Source organism: Crocodylus porosus, unplaced genomic scaffold (assembly GCF_001723895.1).
Source record: "Crocodylus porosus isolate Cpor-Errol unplaced genomic scaffold, CroPor_comp1, whole genome shotgun sequence".
In the NCBI taxonomy this organism is placed as follows: Eukaryota; Metazoa; Chordata; order Crocodylia; family Crocodylidae; genus Crocodylus; species Crocodylus porosus.
The window spans coordinates 41,243,004-41,265,815 of NW_017728931.1; the positions used below are offsets into that span (position 1 = coordinate 41,243,004).

General features: G+C 42.9%; 1 protein-coding gene and 1 long non-coding RNA gene across 2 annotated transcripts in view; one reads left to right on the forward strand and one right to left on the reverse strand.

Moving 5' to 3' along the window:
- The first annotated feature begins 5,149 nt into the window (after nucleotides 1–5,149).
- On the forward strand, nucleotides 5,150–9,384 carry LOC109316523. Its single transcript, XR_002102864.1, has 2 exons — nucleotides 5,150–8,940; nucleotides 9,051–9,384. It is a non-coding gene; the product is annotated as an uncharacterized LOC109316523 (long non-coding RNA).
- A 4,935-nt stretch (nucleotides 9,385–14,319) lies between these two features.
- TMEM178B (transmembrane protein 178B) overlaps nucleotides 14,320–22,812 on the reverse strand; it is a 339,581-nt gene continuing 331,088 nt past the window's right edge. The window contains exon 5 of the mRNA XM_019544677.1: nucleotides 14,320–14,573. Within this exon, the coding sequence (XP_019400222.1) occupies nucleotides 14,323–14,573 (251 nt within the window). The 3' untranslated portion in view covers nucleotides 14,320–14,322. The remainder of the gene's footprint in view (nucleotides 14,574–22,812) is intronic.

Genomic DNA, 22,812 nt, shown 5'->3' on the forward strand with positions numbered 1-22,812 from the left:
ATATATGTATATGTATAAATGTATTTTCATATTAGATTCCATAAGCTTTTCTTCTGTTCTCTAACCAAGTTGAAACTTCCTTTACATTTTAACAGAACCTCTTACCAGCCAAATATCTCCACCAGGGGATGATGGAAAGTGACCCGCTCCAAGGGTACCCACATCCACGAGAGACAGAAGAACCTTCCCCGACATAAGCACATTCACATCGGTGTTGGGAAGATTAACTGAGTAGAAGATGCTTGCTCCCTTAATACATGATTTTAAAAGCCAAATAGCTTCTTTCTCGGTCCTTGTTGTTAACCCTGCTCCCTCCCTTCCAATTCTGCTGCATGTAGCTTCTCCCCCGTTTGCTGGGGGAAAATGTTGGAGAAGCCATCTCCCTCCCACCTCCATCCTGACAGAAGCAGACACATCCGCTTAAAACACACAACATGATTTCATTTATTTAATTGTTTAATCAGTTTACATTCCACAATTGACAGTTTACTTATTTATTTTTAATTTTCCATGAACAAGTTGTTTAGTTAATAACCAGACAAGATTTTCATTGATGGAAATACAGTATTTTGTGCCAATTGAAACAAAAAAAAATCCCAAGATGCAGCCAGTTTGTTTGTTTTCTGGCAAAGTCCTGCAATGCTCTCTTCATCCTTTGTCATCCCAAAGTGACAGGAACTTGGCCCTTTCTCTTTTTGTTTCCTCATGCCAACCCTACCATTACAATGAGGGTTTCTGGCTCCTATCCGGCAAACGCTGATGTGTGGGCATAAGCACCCGGCCTGTGAACGTTTACAAGATCGGGGCCTTGGAATAGGAGGAGTTTGGTTGGTTGTTTTCAAACTGGCTCTGCTCACCTTTTGTGCAATTGTTTATGAGAAGGAATAGACATTATGACAGGTTTGGTGAGATGCCGCAGTATTTGTAAAATAAACCCACGCATTCACATCATCAGAATGGCCTAACAGAAGAGTTGAGTACTTGTTTGTCTTTATTTGTGTTTTAGCACCAGTGAGCCACAGGAGCCATTTCACCTCTGCCTAGAGGTAAGAACCATGCAGTATGCACCACCCTTGTTCACTTCTGAGCACCAGGGTTTCACAGTGCAAACAAAACGAACCTGTATGCTCCTTGGCTAAAAAAAAAAAAAGGTCCCACAGGGTTAAGTTGCTCCATACATAGTTAACTGCACACAAAATCCAAATGTACTTGACAATGCCTGAAACATAATCAGAAATTAACAGAGTTCTTGACATTTAAAATGTGCTACAGTTTTGTATATTCTAGTTCAGTCAGGGCCTAATTTGAAGCACATGAGTAGTGCCATCGGTGGGACTCACATGTTTCAAGTTAGGCGTGTGCTGAAGTGCTTTTCCAGATCAGAGACTTAGAGCAGGATTTAATGATGACAGCCCAGGCCTGGCAATGAAGAACTCCTGAGTTTGAAACTCAGTGTTCAAACTGACACCTACTAGAGATTTCCACAAGACATTTAAAGACTGGATTTTCCAAAGTGCTGAGAACGTAACACCCCAGTTTCATTTAGCAGAAATGGTGAGGCAGGAGAGAGAGGACAGTATCATTAAAAAACAGGCCTTCACCCTCTCTTCTTCAATTTGCTAACTTTAAAATCGGATAATATTTACCTGCCTCACACAGGTATGGTAGGGACTAATTATTTGGAGAGAAAAAGTGACATATAAATGCTAAAAACTAATGCATTTACTATATTTGAATATTGTGTCATCCTATAAATTTTATGCCCCATTTAGCAAGCTTTATTTGTGCATTGGATGTTATGGTTGTGGGCATCAAACTCAGAGCTATCACTTTAAATATTTGGCCAGCCCATGGCATCCGCATGGCAAATGTCTTGTCCTAGCCTCTTGGATCATTTTATTTGGGAATGTCATAGCAAAGGTGCCAACACATACCAGTTCACAGGAATGGCAATGACTTTTTATGGCTAGTATTTCAAGCTGTTAGTCAGTGAAAGTGGCACCTGGAGCAAATTTCAAGGATGGAGAGACTGCTGAAATCATTCTTCCTTCTCAGCAAAATGGTGTTGTTCCTTTAAACAAGAGAAAACCCAAAAATGGCACAAGAGAAGGGGAACATTTGGCCAATGGTGCAGCATGTAACTAGAGAAAGTATTACCCCTTTGACAGGAAAACGCCGAAGCCACATCCAGACAAGCATGGCCGTGTGGTATATGGCGCACACACCACACATTCAGGCATTCCCTATGCTGCTACTCTGCAGCATGGGAGGTTTTTTGGATCATGGGAGGTTTTTTGGATCACGAGAGATCCCAGGGTCAAAAAACTCACATAGAAAAATATAGGGTGGTGCATCTGGTAGCAGGGCACACTGCCCAAAACCGGAGCCTGGCTGGCCAGAGCCACACTCTGGCTGCTGGCCCCAGCCTCCACTACCACACCTGGGATAACCTGCCACATGCCAAAGTGTGCGAGACACAGGCATTCCCTGGGGACAACTAGTAGTGGCACAAGGTGTACCACTTCTACTTGTCCCCGGGGAACCAAATGTCCGCACTCATCTGGATGTGGCCCTGCAGGGCAAAAGCCTGGGGCAGCGCACATACTGTGAATGGTAAGATAAGCATTGTGGACCTGATTCCCCACTGTGCTGTCTGCAAAATGCTCCCAGCTCTGAATGGCAATAGTTTACAACTCCTGTGTGCATTTTAGGCAGAGGTTAAGTAACCACAGGAGGTGTGCGGGAGTGGGGAATCATGCCCAGAGGAAGCAGAACTGGCCTACTGGTTCAGTGAATAATGTGGTGGGAGCCTGTACACTTGAGCTCTTCACTTCTTGAGGCTACGGAGAGACAAGGTGATGCTTTCGCCTTCAGACAGAAGATCCGGCCTCCCCAAGGTCCAGACTTGCACCTGGCACAAAAGTAATATCATAGGTTCATGGGAGGCTGTGAATTCACACTCTGCTACAGGGGCAGAGGAGTGACTATGGCTTCTATTAGAAGAAGAGTGTCTTTTGAAGGGAAAGTGGAAAATCATCCCAGAATAAGAGCTTTAGGGTTTGTTGCTTAGTTTGGCAATATCCTGAGTTAACTGCTGGGGGGAGGTGAGAGAAAAGCAAAACTTCTTAGTGAACACAGACCTTCATCAAGGTCAGGGCAGCCATGAGGGCTACCATGTATGGTCAGCTGCCTGGGGCTAATGCAAGAAACAGAGGCCTAAAATAAACTAAAGGAAAGAACCACCCTTTCTTAATACTCCCCACCCCGATTCCCCTCCCCACAAAGTATAAGGTCACATGCACACTGACTTCACAGCCTTTTAACATGAGTTTTCTTTGACAGCGAAACTGTATAAAGCATGCAAACACCTCTGTGAAACCAATGAGTCCCACCAAAGAACAGCCACATGGATTTGTTAACTTTCTAGATCTTTTCTGTCCCTGCTACAAAAAGGAGAGAGAAGAGCAAAGCAATTTAAGGAGTGATATCAAAAGTTCACTAGAAAACTGATGCTGCATCTTTAAATCCAATTTATTCTCAAGCTGTTTCCCCCCACCACCTCCCCCCAAGTTCACTTCTTAAATTCTTTTTTTTTTTTTTTTTTACATTTTTACAGACATCTTGGATAGCAAAACAGTCATACACTGCAGGTGTCTGAATAAAAATGGGCTTTGTGGAGAGAAACTCTTTTCTTCTCATGAAACACTTCCACACTCGCATACAGAGAGAAGAGAGAGAGAGAGAGAAAGAGAAAAAAACTCCCTACATCTGACTCCAAAAAGGAGCATGAAAAGCTGAGCAGGAAGATCAGAAAAGGTATGGGTTTCTGGAGGGGTAGCATGACTACAGACTGATATTTGATCTCTGGACCTCATAGCTTTAGCTGCCACTAACCAACATCAGTCTCTCCCCAAGGAATGCTATAGCATCTTTGAGCTATTATGATACAGACAGATTACAACCAAGCTAAGTTCTTCCATCCCTGTTTTAACAAGTACCTTCAAATGCTTCAATGATTATGTTGGGAGGAGGTGTAAATATTGCCATGTCACTGAATGAACAGTAGATGTATAAAAAGCAGTGACCATGCAGTGCTTCTTCAGCTGATGTTAACCTTGTCCAGGAGTTTCCAGGAGCTGGTTTAGTTCTCCCATCCTGCCTCATAACCTGGCTGTATTCAGATATAGTTACTGAAACATGCAAGATTGCACAAGCTGATGCACTGAAGTGAACTGTTGGCCTGCTTGTCTGTCAGTGGTCAATGCCTTTCTTTGACTGGCTTTATTACCGTGTGGTGCTGTCAAAAATTTGAGTTGGAGACCATCCTCAGTGGGACTGCAGAGCTGTCGAAATAATTGCCTGAATAATGTGTGGTCTGTTGTCCTGTTAAGTCTTAGGTTTCATTTTTATGTGGCTAACTCATCCAGCACACATCAAAGAGAGGTCTTGAACAACTGGCTACCCACAGTAGCCTGTCTGAGCTGTTTCTCTCCCAACCGTATAGTTGGTCCAATAATAGGTATTCCCAAACAAATCCTGATTCTCTTTGCAATTATCATATAATAGGAATTAAAAAGAAGTATTTAGCTACCAGAAATATGCCTTTTAGTAGGAGGTTTAAAATTTTTTTGCTTAATGCTTTCTTGAATTTGTGGATGGAGCAAGAGGTAGCAATCAAGTGGCTTAGCTAAAAAGAGGCACATGCTTGTTCCCTAGTACAGGTTCTGCAGTGTTTCTGGGTGGGAATAGAAATCTGGTGGCAGTACCCATTAAGACTGGACTAAATCAAACCTCAAGATCTTAACTCCTTCAAACTTAGAAATGGCAGGGTAAGCACACTCACTCCTAAATAAATAGCTTGCAGTTTAGGGTGGTGAGTTTTACATGTCCAAGAATTTGGGTTTGTCTAGACCAGAGAGCTGCTATATAATAAGGGAGGGTTTGTATTTGAAGGGTAATTCCATGCTAGCTTCCCTGTGGACACTCTTATTTTGCACTCAGCATGCCTTTCAACATTTCAGGCTAATCCATGGAGAGTAGATTAAGCTGAACCACAAAAGGCACTCATAGTGTGAAATAAGTGTGTCCATACAAATTGCTTCTTAGCTCAAAGTAAATGTATCCACAAGAAGATATTTTGTAGGTTGTTTTTTTTTTTGGGGGGGGGGGGAGGGGCAGGCAGTATTTTCCCATATAGACAAGCTCTCAGAACCCAGCCCTGTGACTAGACCTGTGTTGGCCCTGTGACTAGACCTGTGTTGGCAGACCCACATGCAATGTACTGATTTCACTGTGGTTTTCTGTCCAAGGAGAGGCAACTGAGGAATGAGGACCCCAACATGTAACCCATTTTCTAATGTGCTTTGCTTTAAATCTGAGATGTGTAAGGATTGCCAGATAGGTGCAGGCCTCTGCCGGAAATTCTGTACATTATCAATCAAAGGGCATTCCAGGCAACCATAAATCTATGGACATTGTTCTTAAATTTACATTTATATACATATATGTACATATGTACACGTGTATCTGTTTTAGGGCCTGATTTACTACTGTGTTTTTCCAATTATGACCTGACTGATCTCCAGGTATAACTTGATTGATTTCTATGGCGTTACATTGGCATAAAGCTGGTGTAACCCAGTGGTGGACTGGTCTCTATATCTGGGCACTCACTATATAAAGTGGCCCAGGCACAAATCCTCTTTCCCTCATCTGCCCATCACATACTCACATAAATAGGCCCTGATCCTACAGTCCTGAATGAGACAAAAGTCCCATCAATTTAAAATAAGTGGGATTTTTACCTGAGAAAGGACTGAATGTTTAAGTGCATTTTAGGCAGGTTTTACAGCTTTGAATTTTACAATGTATGTCCCACTCAGACCTCAAAGTCTCAGAAAATAATTCAAGTTACTGCAGCAAAATGTCTTCAAAAGTCCCCAAATCTGATATTCTATATCAGAACCAGAGAAAAAATGGAGAAGATCAAACAACAAACATATGAAGAAAGACACTTAAGTAATGGAAATTGCTGAGTAAAAATAGGAACAGTTTAAATTAGATGTCTGATTGTTGTTGGTGCCCAAAAGTTATAAATAATTCAGTTCACCAACCTAAAGAGTCTAAGGCTGCACTTCTATTCTGTGGTTCTGATTACTTGAACTTTTCCTTTATATTGTACATTGTTAATAAAAATCCCTTGATAAAACCAAAGCCATATATCTGTATGACAAAAATAGACTTCTTGGGTAAAAATTTCAAAAGTGGGTAAGTGCTTTAGGAGTCCAAGTGATATTTTCAAAAATAATTTAGGTACTCAGGAGCCTAAAACTCATTGTGACTCAGATTCCAAAGTGCCTAAGTTTCTTTTGAAAATAGAACTAAGTTGCTAACATGCTTTTGAAGTTTTTGCCCTTTCTTGACATACTGTAGACTCATCATCTTTGGCTGAGAATTTCTGAGTTGGTGGAAATATAACACAGTCATCTTAAAGGAAATACCTCATCACCAAGTTTATATTAAAAGGTTTTTCAATGCTAGATGAAATTTGCTATCATATCTTGTTGCTGCTCAGTGCCCTCAACATGTGAAACTCCTTCCTGTGTTGAAAGACATATGGTCTAGGCCTAGCTGTCACTGAAGGCATCCTTCGAGGCTTGAAGTTAGACTTGGGTGATGTACAGGCCTGCTTCCCTTCTACACAGGTGTGATTTTCACATCAGGCAATCAAAAACTTTTCAGATTTGGAGCTGACATGGAGAGAATTTTCCTTCTAAATCAAACTGGCCTCCTGCCTTTAAGTTCTAGCAAACCCTCTCATGTCAGGAACAGCTGACATGGGAGTTCTGTGAGAGTCTGTGAATACCAAGACTATCATTCTGATAGGCCTTTAATCTTCTTTATAATACTTTCTTCCTACTCACCTCATTGAGCACACCCACTTTCATTTAAAGTCACCATGGGATCTGATCCTTGATCCCATCAATCACTCTCCTGCCATGCCACATGTAGATGGCAGAAGCCATCTCATCCCAATCATGCATTTCTACTTGCTGGCTCTCCCTGCCTGGCAAGCTTAAACTCAGGTGCCTGCATGGGTCTGGTTCAAGCATTGGCCCCCAGATATGCCATACATTCAATTTAAGGCACCGTAAAAACCAGCCATAAGCATGGTCTACATTATATGTGGAACATCTTTATGGCTGATTTGCCATTGTATGGTGCCTTAAAGCGGGCGCATTTATGCTATGATTAACACATTAATCATGGCATAAATGTAATGTGTAGAGGGGCCCTAAGTAACTTCCTTCATTGCCATAAACAGTACACATTGGTGTCTATGGTTCTGGGTGGTAAACAGGATTTGTAAGCAAGTCAGAATTTTTTTTAGGTATAGTATCCACAGTTCAGGACTGACTGGACACAGAAGAAAGACATGGAGGCATCCTGTCTCTGAGTTTAGGTTACAAGGGATAAAGACAACACTGGTGACCATTTAGTAGCCAAATACCCTAGAGTGCAAATTCACAAATCATCCCAGTTCCACTGTGCTTCCCCACTATTCTTCAGCACTGCATATCAATAGCAAGTGTGAATGTGGTACGCAACACAGAAATATGGAATTTAATTGCTTTGCAACTCCTGAGTTAAGTATAAAAAAATAGAAAAACAATATTATGCTTTATCCTGCCATGTATTTTCCCTATATACAGTACATATGCCAGGTACATATCTACAACATATGGGCATAAATATTGTGTATGTGTGTCTGCACATAAACTCCACATGGAAACAAAGTTATTTCCTACCACTCTGCAGTGCTGTCTTACTAGAAAACAAAATATTGCTGCTCCTGAGAGAAAGAGACTAATAGCACAAGCTACTGGCAGATATAATAGAACAGTTTTCCAAACAACTCTGTCAATGCACATCAGTTCTGATCTGCAACAACTGTGTCTGACCTGAGGAGAGAATCTACAGCTTCCCCACCTGTTTCCACCCAGGGTTCCTCCTGAACAAGGCAGGCACCTGTGCTCAGTTTTGCAGTGACTTAGGGGTGGTTTAATGTATGGTAAATTTTAAATGAACTTGAACAAGAACTTGTGGAACAAGAAATCATCCACAGACTAGATTGTGTTAGGTATGGTCTAAATCAAGAATACAGATTTGTGTCTCATTACCCGGCTTAGTTTTTATAACCCCTCAGTGGGTTGACTCCTTTTTCTCTTACCTTGCCTCTCACAGCAGTGCCTTTTTCCTCCCTGCTTCCCTAATGTTCTAATCACTGCTTTCTATTTAGCAGCTTTGCATACTGCAGTCCCTTCACAGCCTCTGGAGTAAGCCTGCTTAGGAAAGCCTGCTTCCAAAAGCTTATTCTGTACATCTCTGATTTAGTTAGTCAATTAGGGTGCAAATCAACCCTGCTTTCCAATTTTACCCAAGCTGTCACCTAACCTTTTTCTTGAAATTAATTCTAGGTGCCTGAGTGGATATTTGAATTATGATTATAAAATACTATATTAGGTTGCATCTTGTATCCTATTTATGTCAAGAAGAATTCTGCTGTTGACCAGTGTCAGTGGAAGAGGATTCTTTGTTCTATTATTGTTGTGCCAGTCAAGTTATGACTAAGAAGGGAATTATATTATGATTCCTTTGTGTTTATTGGGGATGAACACACTGAATTAAAAAAAAAGAATAAAAAACCCGATCAGAACCACTACCTCTTTCTGGAACCAAATGTATACATAGAAAAGTGTGGACATGCATTTTTACTTTCAATACTGTCTAGGAATATACTGAAATAATCTCTGAAAAAAATCGATTTCACGGGACCTGATGCAAACCTTGCTGAAGTCAATGAGAAACTTTCCACTGCTGTCAGTGAAATTTGGATCAGGCTCTTGGATCTTTCTGGCTGGGACTGAAAGCAGCAGCACTGTAAATTTTGACCCAAGGCTTGTTCTCATCAGCTTTCCTGCTCAGTTCAACAAAGCCAAAAGGTCCGATAGTTCAGAGTTTGCAATCAAACTTTAATTTCCTTGTTTCAGATTAAACTCTTCACCTTGGAGATGAATCCATCTCTAGCTTTTATAGGCTGTTTGTGCTTCACACACATTTTCGACTCCCTGGCTTCCAGTGCTACCTGGCAACCTTCCAGAGCTGTCTCAGTTTTTCACCTCAAGACTTCCTCTGCTGCTTGGATGAGCCCTTTTCTGTCTGCAAGCTGCTTGGGACATGAAGGAGTTTTAAATTTGGGGAGCAGAAGATCTAACATTGGGACACTGTGCTAGTTTCTGTGCATGTGTCTTTGCCTCTTGAGGCCTTCTGTGAACGAACATGGAAGAAAGAGCTCAAATAATATATGTCTTTGTTTAGACTCTACAGTTGTTAGTTCCTCTCCAATTCACTCTTGGCACTTAGTTTGGCACTCAATTAAGGACAGATTATAGCAATTTTCTTCTAAGCTACTTTACTGGTGGAGCTCCAGGGACAAGCCAGGATCAGAGGTGCTGCAGCAGGGACAATGGGACAGTGATATAGAGTCATTCAGTGATGCTTGGGGCATATAGGATTTCCCCTGTCCACGAACACTCTTTTTCAGCAAGTGGTACATCACTTGATGTACAAATCAGCTAACAAGTCCTGACTACATTGTACCCAGAGCGAGGCAGGAAAACATTTACACTTTTTAATGACTCTCTGCTGAAAGGGTAAGGAACATTCAGTCAGAGGATTTTGTTTTTGTTCTTACAGACTAGATGGAATCATTTTGTCTATTCAAAGCAGCTTGTCAAAAGCTAGCTCTTTTCACTTGGGGGGACTGTGAACAGCAACTGAGAACTGGGACATCAAAAACTGTGCCTTGAAGAAATGCTTAAAAATATTCATTGAGCAACAGGACTAATTTGATCAGGGTGGATCCATTCTGTGGTTGTAGAGAGGGGATAGATGGTATATACAGGTGGGCTGGTATGAGTTAGGTATTTTGACACTCAAACAGCTTTAGCTTTAAGAAAGTGGCATATACAGTACATAGGATATAGAGTACATGGAATTTTGCCATGTAGTACAGTCACATATACACTGCCCCTGGTACACATGGACAGGAGAACCATCTCTTAGTTAACTCACTGAATTCACAGAACAACTTCACTATACAGTAACTGGAGATTCACTATAGCTAAACTGCAGTTTGCACATTGCAGTGCAACAAAACAATTCATTTGAATTGACACAATTCATTCTACTTCACTATGATTGGAGTATCATGATATTTGCATTCGCTGTGAGCAGGTTCTTTTGCAACTCCCTGGAACATAGGTTTGCTGTCTTAGAAATGATCCATGAAAGGCAATGTGTGAGAGTCTGGCAAACACTGGACCTCATTATTATCAAGCTTCCAGAAAGGGAATCCAAACACCCATTGATACATCAGCCTAAGACAAGTTTATCACATGAGCTATGTGGGAAGAGGAGCAAGAGGAACAGGGGCTCAATCCAGCAAGGTGCTGAATACTATCCAGCAAAGAACTTGAACACACGCTTACTTAAAGCTCTGAGTAGTTCTATTGAAGTAAATATAATTACTCACATGCTTCAGGACATGCACATGCTTAAGGGCTTTGCTAGATAAGGTCCAAGAGCTCAGCATTAGCTAGAATCAAGCCCCAGTTCCTTAACACTAGGATCACTGTCAAGTCAACCCATTCAGAATTACCTCTCAAGCTAGATACTAATTATGCCTGAGTCACAAAATCTAGATGTAAATTCAGGATTAGATTTCAAAGTCTTCCTAAACTTCAGATCTGGGGGTTTTCTTTGGCTCACAGCAGAACTGGAGACTAATCATAACATTTAGATCTGGCTTCAGGTTTGGATCTTGACCAAAGACCACATGAGTTGGAATTCAGAGCTCTAGTTTGAGCAAACGGAGAGTGTAGCAAAGGTTTTGATCCCTAGTTATGCATATTAGATTCCTTCCACCCTATGCTGGGCTCTCAGTGGAACTCTGAGTACTCCCTAAGGATCCTGTCCTGACTTTGGGAAGGTGGGTGAAGAACTGGCTTTTAGGCAAATGCCTCCCTTGGTGAGCCAGACTTTGACATTCCATAGAAATTAAGCAATGAGGAATAACTATTCACCTGTCCCTTCAGTGGCTCCCTGCCATACTGGCTGGCAACCTGGGTTACCCACTGAGAACAGGGCTTGGAGGGTCCTGGCTAGTTAGCCAGAGAAGTGAACCAAAGATCCAGAGTTATCATTTCTCCTCTTATGTAAAGAAATCTGGGTGTCCTACTCACACACACAGATACACACTGGTTCATATACACTTTGTAAAATGAAAGCTGCAAAGTAAACCATGTTAGGGCAGGACTATTTCTGTCCCTACAGCAGAAAAAAAGACGAGTCTGGAGTATACAGAACAGCAGAATCAACTTTTGCCTCTTTAAATCTCGCCAATATCTCTATTTTGAAAATACATCGGCCCATGCGAGCTGCCACGGATCACACTATGGGTTACCTTTGCCATGCTTTCATGTCGTTTTCTGGGCCATGAGAACTGGTAGTGAACTACACTAGGCCCATCTGTTCCTCCCTATGCCTACTCAATGTAAATACTTGTATCCAAGACCTTTGCTACCATGGTCCCACTAATACAGGTGAATTAAAGTTTTCTTCAAGCTTGCATTAATGAACATGACCTGTTTTTGAAAAATGGAAAAATTTCCCAAAAAAGCTTCAAATTCCCTAAAATTCCCCATTTTTTAATAATTGTATTTTTATTTTTAATGATGAATTTTGGTTTTCATGCATTGGTTTGGGACTTTCAATTATTGTTTGTTTCCCATTTCTTGCCTTATTTTTATTTCCCCACCCCCAGAAACAATTTTAATTAGCCAGCTGAGCCATATGATAGAACCTGATGGTAAAAACTGATCAACTGTTTTCAAAAATGGTTTAGTTGAAAAAGCTACTGGGAATTAAAAAGAAAGAGAGCAACTGGGCTGCTTAAAACAAAGCCCTCTTCAAAATGTTTGCAGGTTTTTTTAAATATATGTTTCCCCCAGTCCAGTGGAGAGTGAAATTAACAAAAGCTCACCTACGCAAAGTGGCATTTGAGTGTGAACACACTCATGTGGCAGCTGGCATTAGCTTGCTTGTATAATATGTCAAAACCAAACCAACCCACCTCCCCGCAAAAAAACAAACCAAAAAATAAACCCAAACCAAGCCACTGAGCAAGAATCAAAGATAAACAAAGCAATCCTACTTTCAGATGCCCCCAAGAGTCTTCATTTCTTTGGGCCAGAATAATATTCAACAACAACATGAAATTGCCTAGCAGAGAGGGCTTGGGGAAATGATTGACAGTCCCCCTCATTGCACTGTAGAAGAAGGATTTTTTTTTAACTGGATAAAATACTGTTTCTTCTCAACATTGTAGGATCTAGATGTCAACGCTTTCCAATTGACTCCTTCTCCCAGTTGTTTCTGTTTAGATGCCATGGATGTTTTCTATTGACTAGGGAGGAATGGTGGTGTGTGAACTACTATATGAAAGAGAAGAAGCAAAAACTATCCTTTAATTAGCAACAGGGTTGTTTCCCCACCCCCCCATTTTCTCTTCTTCCTACACAATTGTCAGTGGCTGCTGCATGAGAAAAAATATCTACACTTCTTCATGTGCTCATTCAGTAAGAACCTCTTGAGACCCCCCTCAGTTACTCCATTGCTATTTCTGCCAATGCCTTCCTCTGAGCCACGCTTCCCATGTTAAGACCTGCTGCAGTGAGAGGTGGTATCTTAGCTTCTCTAGCTGACATGCCTTCACTGACTGGTTTTATCTGTCAAATTAACTGTTCTGGGATCTATGACCTGCACAATGGGAAAGGCAGAGTAGAAAGAGGTGTGGTGAGGAAAGGAGGATCAGGAGAAAGACAAAAGAGAGAGAGAGAGAGTTCCAATTGTGGATTCACAACTATATCGTATAAGACTTGAGCTCATGGGAAATGGATTTTCACTCACTGCATCTGACCCATTCTCTTCCATCTGTACAGATCATTCTCCCAAATGGAAATAGGAGATGTTCGGTGAAACAGGGCAGTTTCCAATGACAAGGTGTGGGAAGGTCTTATTTGGCATACATGGACACAACAGGAAGTGCCTTCCCCCTTACAGAGACTTGTTCCCCTTTTCTCCTCCACAATGGCTTTTGCCCAGTTGTCTTTAATATCCAAAATGGAAACTAAAACAAATCACGGTCAAATAAATACCCAGGAAAAGCAACCACAAGAACTCCCCACCTCCCTTCCCCCAACGGGCCATCCCTTTGATCCAGAATCCCAAATTTTCCGACAATCCATTAAAATAAAAACACTGCACAAATCCAACAAAGGAGACTTGCTGTCTCAGAACCGGTGCCTTCCCTTGCACTTCTGTAGCTGCAGTGCCTCAGTCTTGGGCCACAAACACAGTATGGATGGTTTATAGGACAATCACATTGTAATGTTTTAAATTTTTCTTTAAAAAAAAGGGGAAAAAGAGATATACACACATGTATCACAGCATTTTCAAAAGGCCTCCTACTGCTTCTACCTTAGCAGTTCAGCCTCTGTGTTAAGCCTGGATGTAAGGCAGCTGGAAGATTAAAACAGCACTGTTGGAGCATCTGCTGAAGTGTCCTCATATTTGTTGTCGTTGTTGTTTTGATTTTTGTTTCGTTAATTTTTTTGTTTTCTTCTAAGTTTGGCAGGCAAAAAGAAAACGCTATTTTTTCCCCACGCATTCTGTCCATTTTGTCCTCTGTGTTTTAGGCAGAAAGAAAAACAATGATGGGGAAGGGTTTTTCTCTTTAAAAAAAAGGCGGGGGGGAGTTGACAATGGCCCCGAGGAGGTTACATTCTAGAGGTGACTCAGATGTTTGATTTGTCGCTTTGCTCGTTGTTTGCATTTTCCTTTCTGTTTGAGATTGACAGTTTTTGGTTGTTCCCCATGTCCAGAACAGTTTCAAGCTTCGGATCTCCCATACAACCCTCTTTTCCCCTCCCCCAGTAGCAGTAGATAGATGCAACAGTATGTTCACTTGACTGCTAAATTATGATGCTGAAGTTAAGAACTGGATGGAAGAGCCATGTTACAGAAAAGCTTTCCCATCTCTGTGAGAAAGAATGAAGCAACACACAGTCCTGTGGAGATGCAGGTGCCATGTTGGACTCAGCTCTACCTTGGCACTGGCATCAGTTTGAGATATATATAATTTTATATATATATGTATGTATATGTATACATATATATATATAGTTGTATGTTATTTATGTTTTAGCACACTGTCCCATTCTCCGGTCTGGATTTGGGGCAGTTGGTCCTGGGGACAGGTTGGACAGAAGGGGCCAGGGTGCAGAAGAAGCCAGAGATAAGAGTGAGGCCCAGGCCTCCCCAAGCACAGAACATTGACCAGCCATAGCCATGGCTGATGTCATCAGGAAGTCCATACAGGTAGCGGGGGTAGCGGGACAGCTCAAAGTTGATTCCAGCCACACACGTGCACAGTGAAATAATGCAGAAGGTTCCTGGAGAAGGAAAAGAAAGGGGGAAGAAGGGAGGAAAGAACAAAGAAAGGTTAGAAATATAAAAGTATTGCTCTCCAGTTGTGTGATAAAGAAACAGGACAATGAGGTAATGACTACAAATCTGACAGTGAAAGGAACTGACACATAAAGAGATGTGACCTAGCATTTTGGAGAGGATTGGGTCGCAGTAATCTCTGGATTTTAGTTTTGGTCCTGACTGATGCTGGTTGGGAGAAACTTTAATAGAACCATTTTCTGTCAGAATATGCCAGGGGTGGGCAAAATATGGCCCGTGGGCTGCATCCAGCCTGCCAGGCCATTCTATCTGGCCTGTAGGGTCCCTAAAAAATTTAGAAAATTAATATTTATCTGCTCCTGGCTGCCTGTCAATGATGACAGGAGACAGGGGGAGTAGGACCCAGGGGGAGCCAGCAGCAGGATGCAGCAGCCCAGCCCCATCCCACCCCCAGCCATTTCCTTGTCTTCCTGGCCCTGCACTGCTCCAGCACCACGTGGCTCCAAGCTGCATCATCGGACCACAGGAGCACAGGCCTGTGCTGGTACCCCAGGGTGTGTGTGTGTGCGTGTTTGTAGGGTGAGTGCACACCCTACCACACACATGCACTCACACCCCACCTCACACTGCCATACGTGCAGACTCCCACACTCCACATATCCACACACAAACCCACATGCTCCCTCACCCCACAAAGCCACACATCCACAGCCCCACAAACCTATACCCACTCCTCCCACAATATATGAGTACGAGAAACTTCATTTTAAATTTTTACATGCAATCACCTCTATGTACACTATACAAACACATGTAAACCAGGACAAAAATATTTTTTGAAATCAAATTAATTAATGTATTAGATGTTTGCTTTTTAGAATATAATTTGGTATTTTTCTGGTTCTGAGATGGCAAACCCCTTCCTGAAAGGAGTATTTCCGGGGGCAAGGAGGGAGACTTCTGGTGGCAAAGGTCAGAAGTTAGGGGGCGAGACTTCCAGTCACAAGATGGCAGCCAGGGGGTGAGGCACCTGTCAAGGAGTGGGGCTACTCATGTGGCCCTCAACAACTTGCCAAAACTTGTTAAGTGGCCCTCCATCTGAAATAATTGCCTGCCCCTGAAATATGCAGCTCCGTCAAAATGAAAAGACTTAAAAAAATTAGGTCAGTTTCACTGGAATCTTGTTTAGGAAGAGAAAATTAAGAGAAAAAGTTCTGATCATGTGAAAACTTTGTGTTTTGACATTTTAAAATGTTTGGATTTTTCATTTTTAAGTGACTTCATATTTCATTTTTTAACTTCACATTATATTGGGTAGTATAAAATAAAACATAATAAAAAGGAGAGCTTGAAATCATTTAGTTTTGGCTGACTGAAATATTTCAAATCAACTGAAATGACCTGCCCTTTAGAATTTTGTGTCAAAGAAATTTCAAAATGTTAACATTCCACTTCTGAACCAGACCACACTTTGAAATCCTTGTTGTACCAGAACTCCCATCCTCTGCCAGGCTCCAGCCCTGAACCTGATCTGTTTGCAATATCAGGGTAACCACTGACATTTACAACCTCAGGTTTCCATCTGCATAAAGGGAATAATAATACTTACTTGCTTCTGCATGACGCTGTGAAGATTGTGTGTGCATCCCTGGTGGGTGCTAAGTGTTATAGAAAGACACTAATCTCATTTCAGTTGAGCTTGATGCTTAGCCTACCTTGAACCTAATTTTGATATCTGACCGCAACTTTGCCAAAACTCTCTTGAAACTTCACAGGTACTGTGTAATCTATCTGTTTACAATATGTTCTTATAATAGATCACTACAGAATCTTAGCACCTCTCCCAAGAGATAATTACCAAAATCAGAGTAGAGCCAGTGATCTGTATTTCCTCCCTACTTCCTCCAAGGCACTGTCAGGGCTATGCTATTTTCATTACTGTGTTCCATTCTCTCTTCTCCTTACCCTTTTAATTATCTTCTCTTACTACTCCTTCTCTTCTCCACCTTCTACTTCTGTACCTCCTTTTCCTCCTCCCCTCGTCCTCATTGTCAGTTTTAACTGTCATTAAATGGAAGTGAATTTTGAACATTTGCAAGGCGTATGCAAAATTATGCTAGGGCACAATTCTTTTGGGATGTCACAGGTCAGCTAGACGTTTGGGAACAAAGGTACCAAAAAGCACTGCCGGCACAGAGGTGTAGGACTGTATTCCACCTTCCAATTATAGGAATATGATAATACCAACCTCCATAAAAATCCCATCAACATTACTGACCTTCGGCAAGTCACTGTCTCTCTCTACCTATTTCTCCTTCACTACGTCATTTGCCTTGTTAGACATCCCTAGGTGTGTCTATATACATGCTCTGGGGTGGGGAGCAGCTCCCAGAGAACTGCTCCAATTAAAACACAGCAGCATCGCATGTATTCAGCGTCCTACGTTTCAAAAGGGCCATGGGGGCACTTTAATTAAAGCTCATTCAACAAATTTTAGTTAAAGCACCCCTGCTGCTATTTTGAAATGCAAGGTGTCGAATACATGTGACACTGCAGCATACTGGAGCTTTCTAATTGGAACACACCAGCAGACTCAATTAACTAAGTCTAAGTAAAGTGTGTCAGAGCACGTGTATAGGCACCCTAAGTTGTTGTTTGAGGAATAGATCCTCTTACCATGTGTTTGTACTGTGCCTAGTCCAGTGTGGCCCCAGTCTCAGCTGGGGCTTCTAGTTACAGCAGCAGCAGCAGCTGCAGCAACATCTGGTTGTTTCAAAATTCTGGAAGTTTTCTCTCATCTTTGCATTTACTACAGGTACGTCCTTTATCTGTGTGACAGCAGTAAAGATATGCCGCATTCATCAGAGGTGGAAAAAACCCTTTTATTCAGAGGTTGAGGTAATAGGGGACCCCTTTTATAAGGAATAATCTTTCCTCTCTTTGCTTTCTACCCACATCTGAGTACTTACTGCCTTGCATTTCTAAACACTGTCCAAGTACTGCATATCAGTGTGTGCTCTGGGCTGTGTCAAACAAATGAAGTGGAGTGCTGTGAGCACAACACTGGATGCTTTCCTTTATCAGGAAGTACACAGAAGAAATTAAAATGAAAGGTGATCAATTGTTTCCTTTCCAGGTCCTTTGAGACTGCTTTTCATTTGCACCTTGACCCTTTACACCTCTTTGCATATTTAAAAGAGGCAAACATGGCCGGAGACCTTGGTGTAAGAAAGCATTGGTCTCTTTTGAGTTTGGACCCATAAAATTTAACCATGGGCATTTACATAAGTTACATTTTTCATGTGCTGTGTCCCCTGAAAGCTCTCTATAGCTATAACATAACAAATGCTCACAGCTGCAGAGCACTTTTAAAATGGCTTATTGCACAAAAACTTAGCTCTCATCTACTGAAGTATCAGACAGGGGTGCTCTAAGGCAGAATGCCTTAGGGAACCCATGCACAGGTTCCTTGCGAGGGTTAATTTTGGGTGTTTCCTAAGACCCCAGCGGGGGTAGCCGAGGGGACCATGTGCTGCAGGAGGGGCTCTGTCCCTCCTCCCTCCCCCTCCCATCCACTGCTGACAGCTGCCAGGTGAGGGGGTGGGGTACGGACAGGGCTGGGGGAGGCTGCTGAAGCAGCCCTGCCTACCAGCCTGGGCCAGTGCAGACAGGCTCCAAGCCTCCCCCTGCCACCTGACAGGTGAATGCCCATTGAATCTGTGTAAAGTGCCATGAGTTAGAGTGCCTCCTCAACAGGCTGCCTGCACTTGTGTAAGCACCCCCTGATGCCAGGAACCAGCAACCTTTCAGAGCTGTGGGCTGGAACAACGCAGGTCAGGCCTGAGGTGGGCCATGTTCCAACTCGGCTACAGCTGCCACTTCTCTCCACTCTCTAGCTGTGGTCTGGGTGCAGCTCCTAGCCATCTGACCCTGGTGCAGCTCCTCGCTGCTCAGCCTTGGTACAGGTGCAAGCTAAAAATCTCACCATCGACATGTTGCTGAAGCCCCTTTCCTGCAGGCCAATTCAGTGGCTTTGCAGGCCATATGTTGCCAACTCCTGCACTAAGATAAAGCTAGCTGCTGGAGGATTCACAGGCCTCTTGGAAGGAAGAAATGTTCAGAAACTGTAGCTGCTCTGACACTAAAAGAAAACCAACAAAGATCAAAGATCTTCAATATGCTTCTGCAGCAAAATACATTATTGTGTGGGTTCCTGCACATAATCCTGATCCCATGTATTTCTTCTGCAGAATAATGAAGCACCTTCTATGCACACATCAAACACTATATATCATCATGATATATATGGCTTCTCTCTAGAAAAGGCCCATGGCCACCTGCCAGCATACCAGAGCCAACTGCATACCAGAGCCACCTGCCAGCAAACATCTTTAGACGCTTGGTCGTTCAATATGCACTTCAGTCCGTGATAGAGGATGGTCCAGGCTTATTTGTGTCTGTATTGTGTAACGCCAACCTTGCTGTTGCCTGCAGGCCTATCAGATTCACTGCTGGTGTCGTTTTGACCTCTAGAAACACCTTACAAATGGTCAGGCGAATGGCTGGGGATTGATTTTTCGTATCAGTAGGTGCATATACATGTGTGCTTTGCTGTGGGGTGGACTAATTAGCTCCTCACTAAAGCATAACAGTCTACATGTGCCCTGGTAGTAGGGCGCAGTAAACTTATTATCTCCACCATAAGATAGTACTGTTGGGGACAGTAGTATCCTACAGAGGAGTAAATAACTGCACTGAAATGCATGTGTAGATGCTGACTACATATAGATGGCCCTGCCAGTTTCTTCACTGGCCTAAGCCACCACCCAGAGCCCAGGGCTGACCCTGGTGCTCCCTGCCAGCCTGGACCTGCTCCACCTCAGCTCAAAGTGCTGCTGTCCTGGGCACACATGTAGATGCTGCACCCAAGAGCAGTTAACTCTCGTGCAAACTGCCCCAGAGTTTATTGCTTCACCCTAATTGCACATGTAGATGCACCCAGAGAAAGCAAGAGAGAGATTCATACATGCTAGGGTTGGAAGGGACCTCAACAGACCATCAGGTCTGACCCCTGGCCTAGACAGGTAAGAGTGCAGGGGTCAGATGACTCCAGCCAGATGCCTATCCAGCCTTCTCTTAAAGACCCCCAAGGTAGGGGAGAGCACCACCTCCCTTGGAAACCCTTTCAGTTTGTGACCACTACCCCAAGAGGCACCCTGGTAAACAGAGCATCTCTGATCCCTTGCTGCATCCCCCCAATGAATTTGTAGGTGGCCACAAGATCACCTCTCAGCCTTCTCTTGCGGAGGCTGAAGCGGTCCAGGTCCCTCAGTCACTGGCCAGCTACCAATGTCAATCTTTTCCCCCCCTGCTCCCCCTCCCTCCTCTCAGTTTCTGCTCCCCTGAAAGACTGCCTTCCGAATCTCTGAATCTTTTTCTGAATCTTTTCTGAATTGATTCGAAGGTTTTCGTTTGGTCTCCCGATTTGAATTTGGTGATTCAGCCTCTGAATAGAGCCTAATCTTCTCCAAACTGAATCAGTGACCGAAGCTTCACACACCCCTACTGGCAACCTCTCAGTTTCAGTGACTTTGGAAACACTTTATAGTGAGGCCCCACAATGTGGCATCCTCTTTAGAGTAATTTCATGTCATTGCAAAATCAACAGCAGAAGATGTTTTAGGAGTAGAAGGCTTCCCTCTCAGAAGTCAGCAGGATGACTCCCTGCCTCTTGTCTCTGAAATCAAAGCACTTGTCTGATTTGAAATCTCAGCCCTCCTCCCAGTGGTGCTCTGCCAAATGGATTATCCTGGTAACATGAGATTGTGTGGGAAAGAATCCAATAGTCCCTGTGTGATGGGCCACTATAGCTTTTATATCATGAGATGAGAGAGAAGTCTAGCAGTGCTGCTGTGCTGTAAGTCAAGCTCAACGGGCTGTGGTTAGAAAATGGCTTGAGTGTCCTTTGCTAAAAAGAATGTGATCGTTTCAGCTCCATTAGAAACATAAGATTGTGAGGGGAGGTAGGAAGGGAACCTGTTGGCTAAATTGAAGCTGTGTTTGCTCAATACCAAAGGGAAGGAAGTAACTTCAGGCTTCATGTACTCCCTTTCTCCTATACTTTGTCTTGTGCACCATGAGTAAAAGCTGCTCCAGAGAAGGCCAGCTGCTTACTCTGTCTTGATAGGGTGCCCAGGCTGAATCTATGACTCTGATTTTGGCTGAGGCTGTCTACCACAAATAGTAATGAGATGAAAGTTACAAAGACGGAGAAGAGTGCCAATCTCAAATGTAGAACTACTTTAAGAAATGCTGATCCCATCCCCCAGCCTTGAGTCTGTATTTTAACCAAGCTGATAAATTAGGAGTAACACGCACAGCGATTTGCTCATGTTGTGTTCCCAGCCCTAGCTCTTCTCTACCTTTTTGGGGTGGTATCTCCTATAAATATTTATCTACCAGCATCCCCAGTATGATCTCACTATTTATGACTGTCAATTACACACATGACAAAATTCACCTCATACAAGCTAGGGAAACCTTCCTGTATGTTATGCAAATCCCACATATTGTTTGCATTCAGCTGGAAGAAGTAGGAAGCACCCCACGTCCTGTTAATCTGGCCTCTCCCCGTGAGAAGGACCGGGGCTGCTGATGCTGAGTGAAGGCTGTTAGCCTCTCACAGCTACATGGTGGGCTGAACAGAATGAGCTGGGGATTGCAATCCTAGACAGAGTGACATGATGGCCCTAGCACAAAATACCATCCTCCCAACTGGCACAACCGGTGGCAGTCAGCAGGAGGCTCAAGGTCTGAATGGGCACAGAGACTGAAGTGATCTTTCTAAGCTGAGGTTAGACATATCTGTGGGATGGTGTGAGAAAGCTTATCTACTCTTGCCCATACTACAGTCCTGCTGAACAGAAATTGCACTTCAGGGTCTCTGTAGTGGTTACATTTCATGAGCAGCTCACTGAAACCCATGCTGCCCCATAAAAAATGAAATCCTAAGGAATTTCACCAATGGGTCCTTGCAATCAGTCATGTACTTCCCTTCCACATTTGCTAATGAGCCAGTGTCCCAGGACAGCAGTGGCAATATAGACTTTTTATTTGTTTGTCAAAAACATTTTCTGCAGCTCTGGGATAATCAGAACTGAATACAGATGGGCTGAGGTTTAGCTTTCCTCCCCATGGAATTGGCAGGCAGAATATGAATGACAGGCAGTAATAACAATCCACGAGGGATGTGCTGGTATCTGAGCAGGGTTGGGGAGAGAAACACTGACTCCTCCAGTAGGGGATGGCAGAGCAACATACTAAATTCAATTTGTTGAGGACAGAGAAATCCAAACTGGGATATACTTTTTGTACATGAAACATCAATAAAGCCATAGCAATGGTTTATAATAAAGGAGATTCACATTCTGCTGCAAAACGCTTCAGTTAGGTGAGAGAACTAGTTTCAGGTAAGGTCATGTATACACCACAGAAACTGCTGTGTTGGAAATCTAATCACTACTCCTGATTAAATAGCTTCACTTCCTCTGATTTGATCTTGGAAATGGCTCTCCTGCTGATTTGAAGAGGTTAAACCCCTGTGACAAGTTAACTGTAACAACCTGACCATTATCTGGTGTACCTCCTGCTTGTTTCTTTTTATCCACTTATGGTCTCTTCTACTTAGATTATATGCTATTTAAGGCAGTGGCCCTCTTTTTGTTATAGACAATGACTAGCACAATGGGACTCTTCGTCTTAGTCATGGTCACTAGAAGCTTGTGTCTTGTAGCTAGTGACAGCACCTGGGATGCCCACCTTGGTATGTCTTCAGGCTGTTTAACCTGGCCAGAGCTGCAGAGAAGATCCTCAGCTGAGCTGTGAACATGGTAGTTGTGAAACCACCTTAGGAGTAGGCTGAGTTAGGTACCACCATTTTTAAGCATGATAGTATTAAACAGGGTGGTAGGGCTATGTCTTTATGCATTAAGCAGGATTGTAAGGCTATGTAGGTAGGAAGTGGGGTTTTTTTTAATTATCATTCTACAGTGCAGTTTCATAATCCAGACCCTGCACCAAAAAACCCCTATTCTTCTTCTTGGTGGCCAAGGAGGCTATGAATACTGATGGCATGAATCAGCAAGCTCAGAAACAGAAAGCTTTTAAGGCTTTGTTTACGCTAGAGAACTGTTTGCAAGGCAGTTGGTCATACTTGGCTGAACT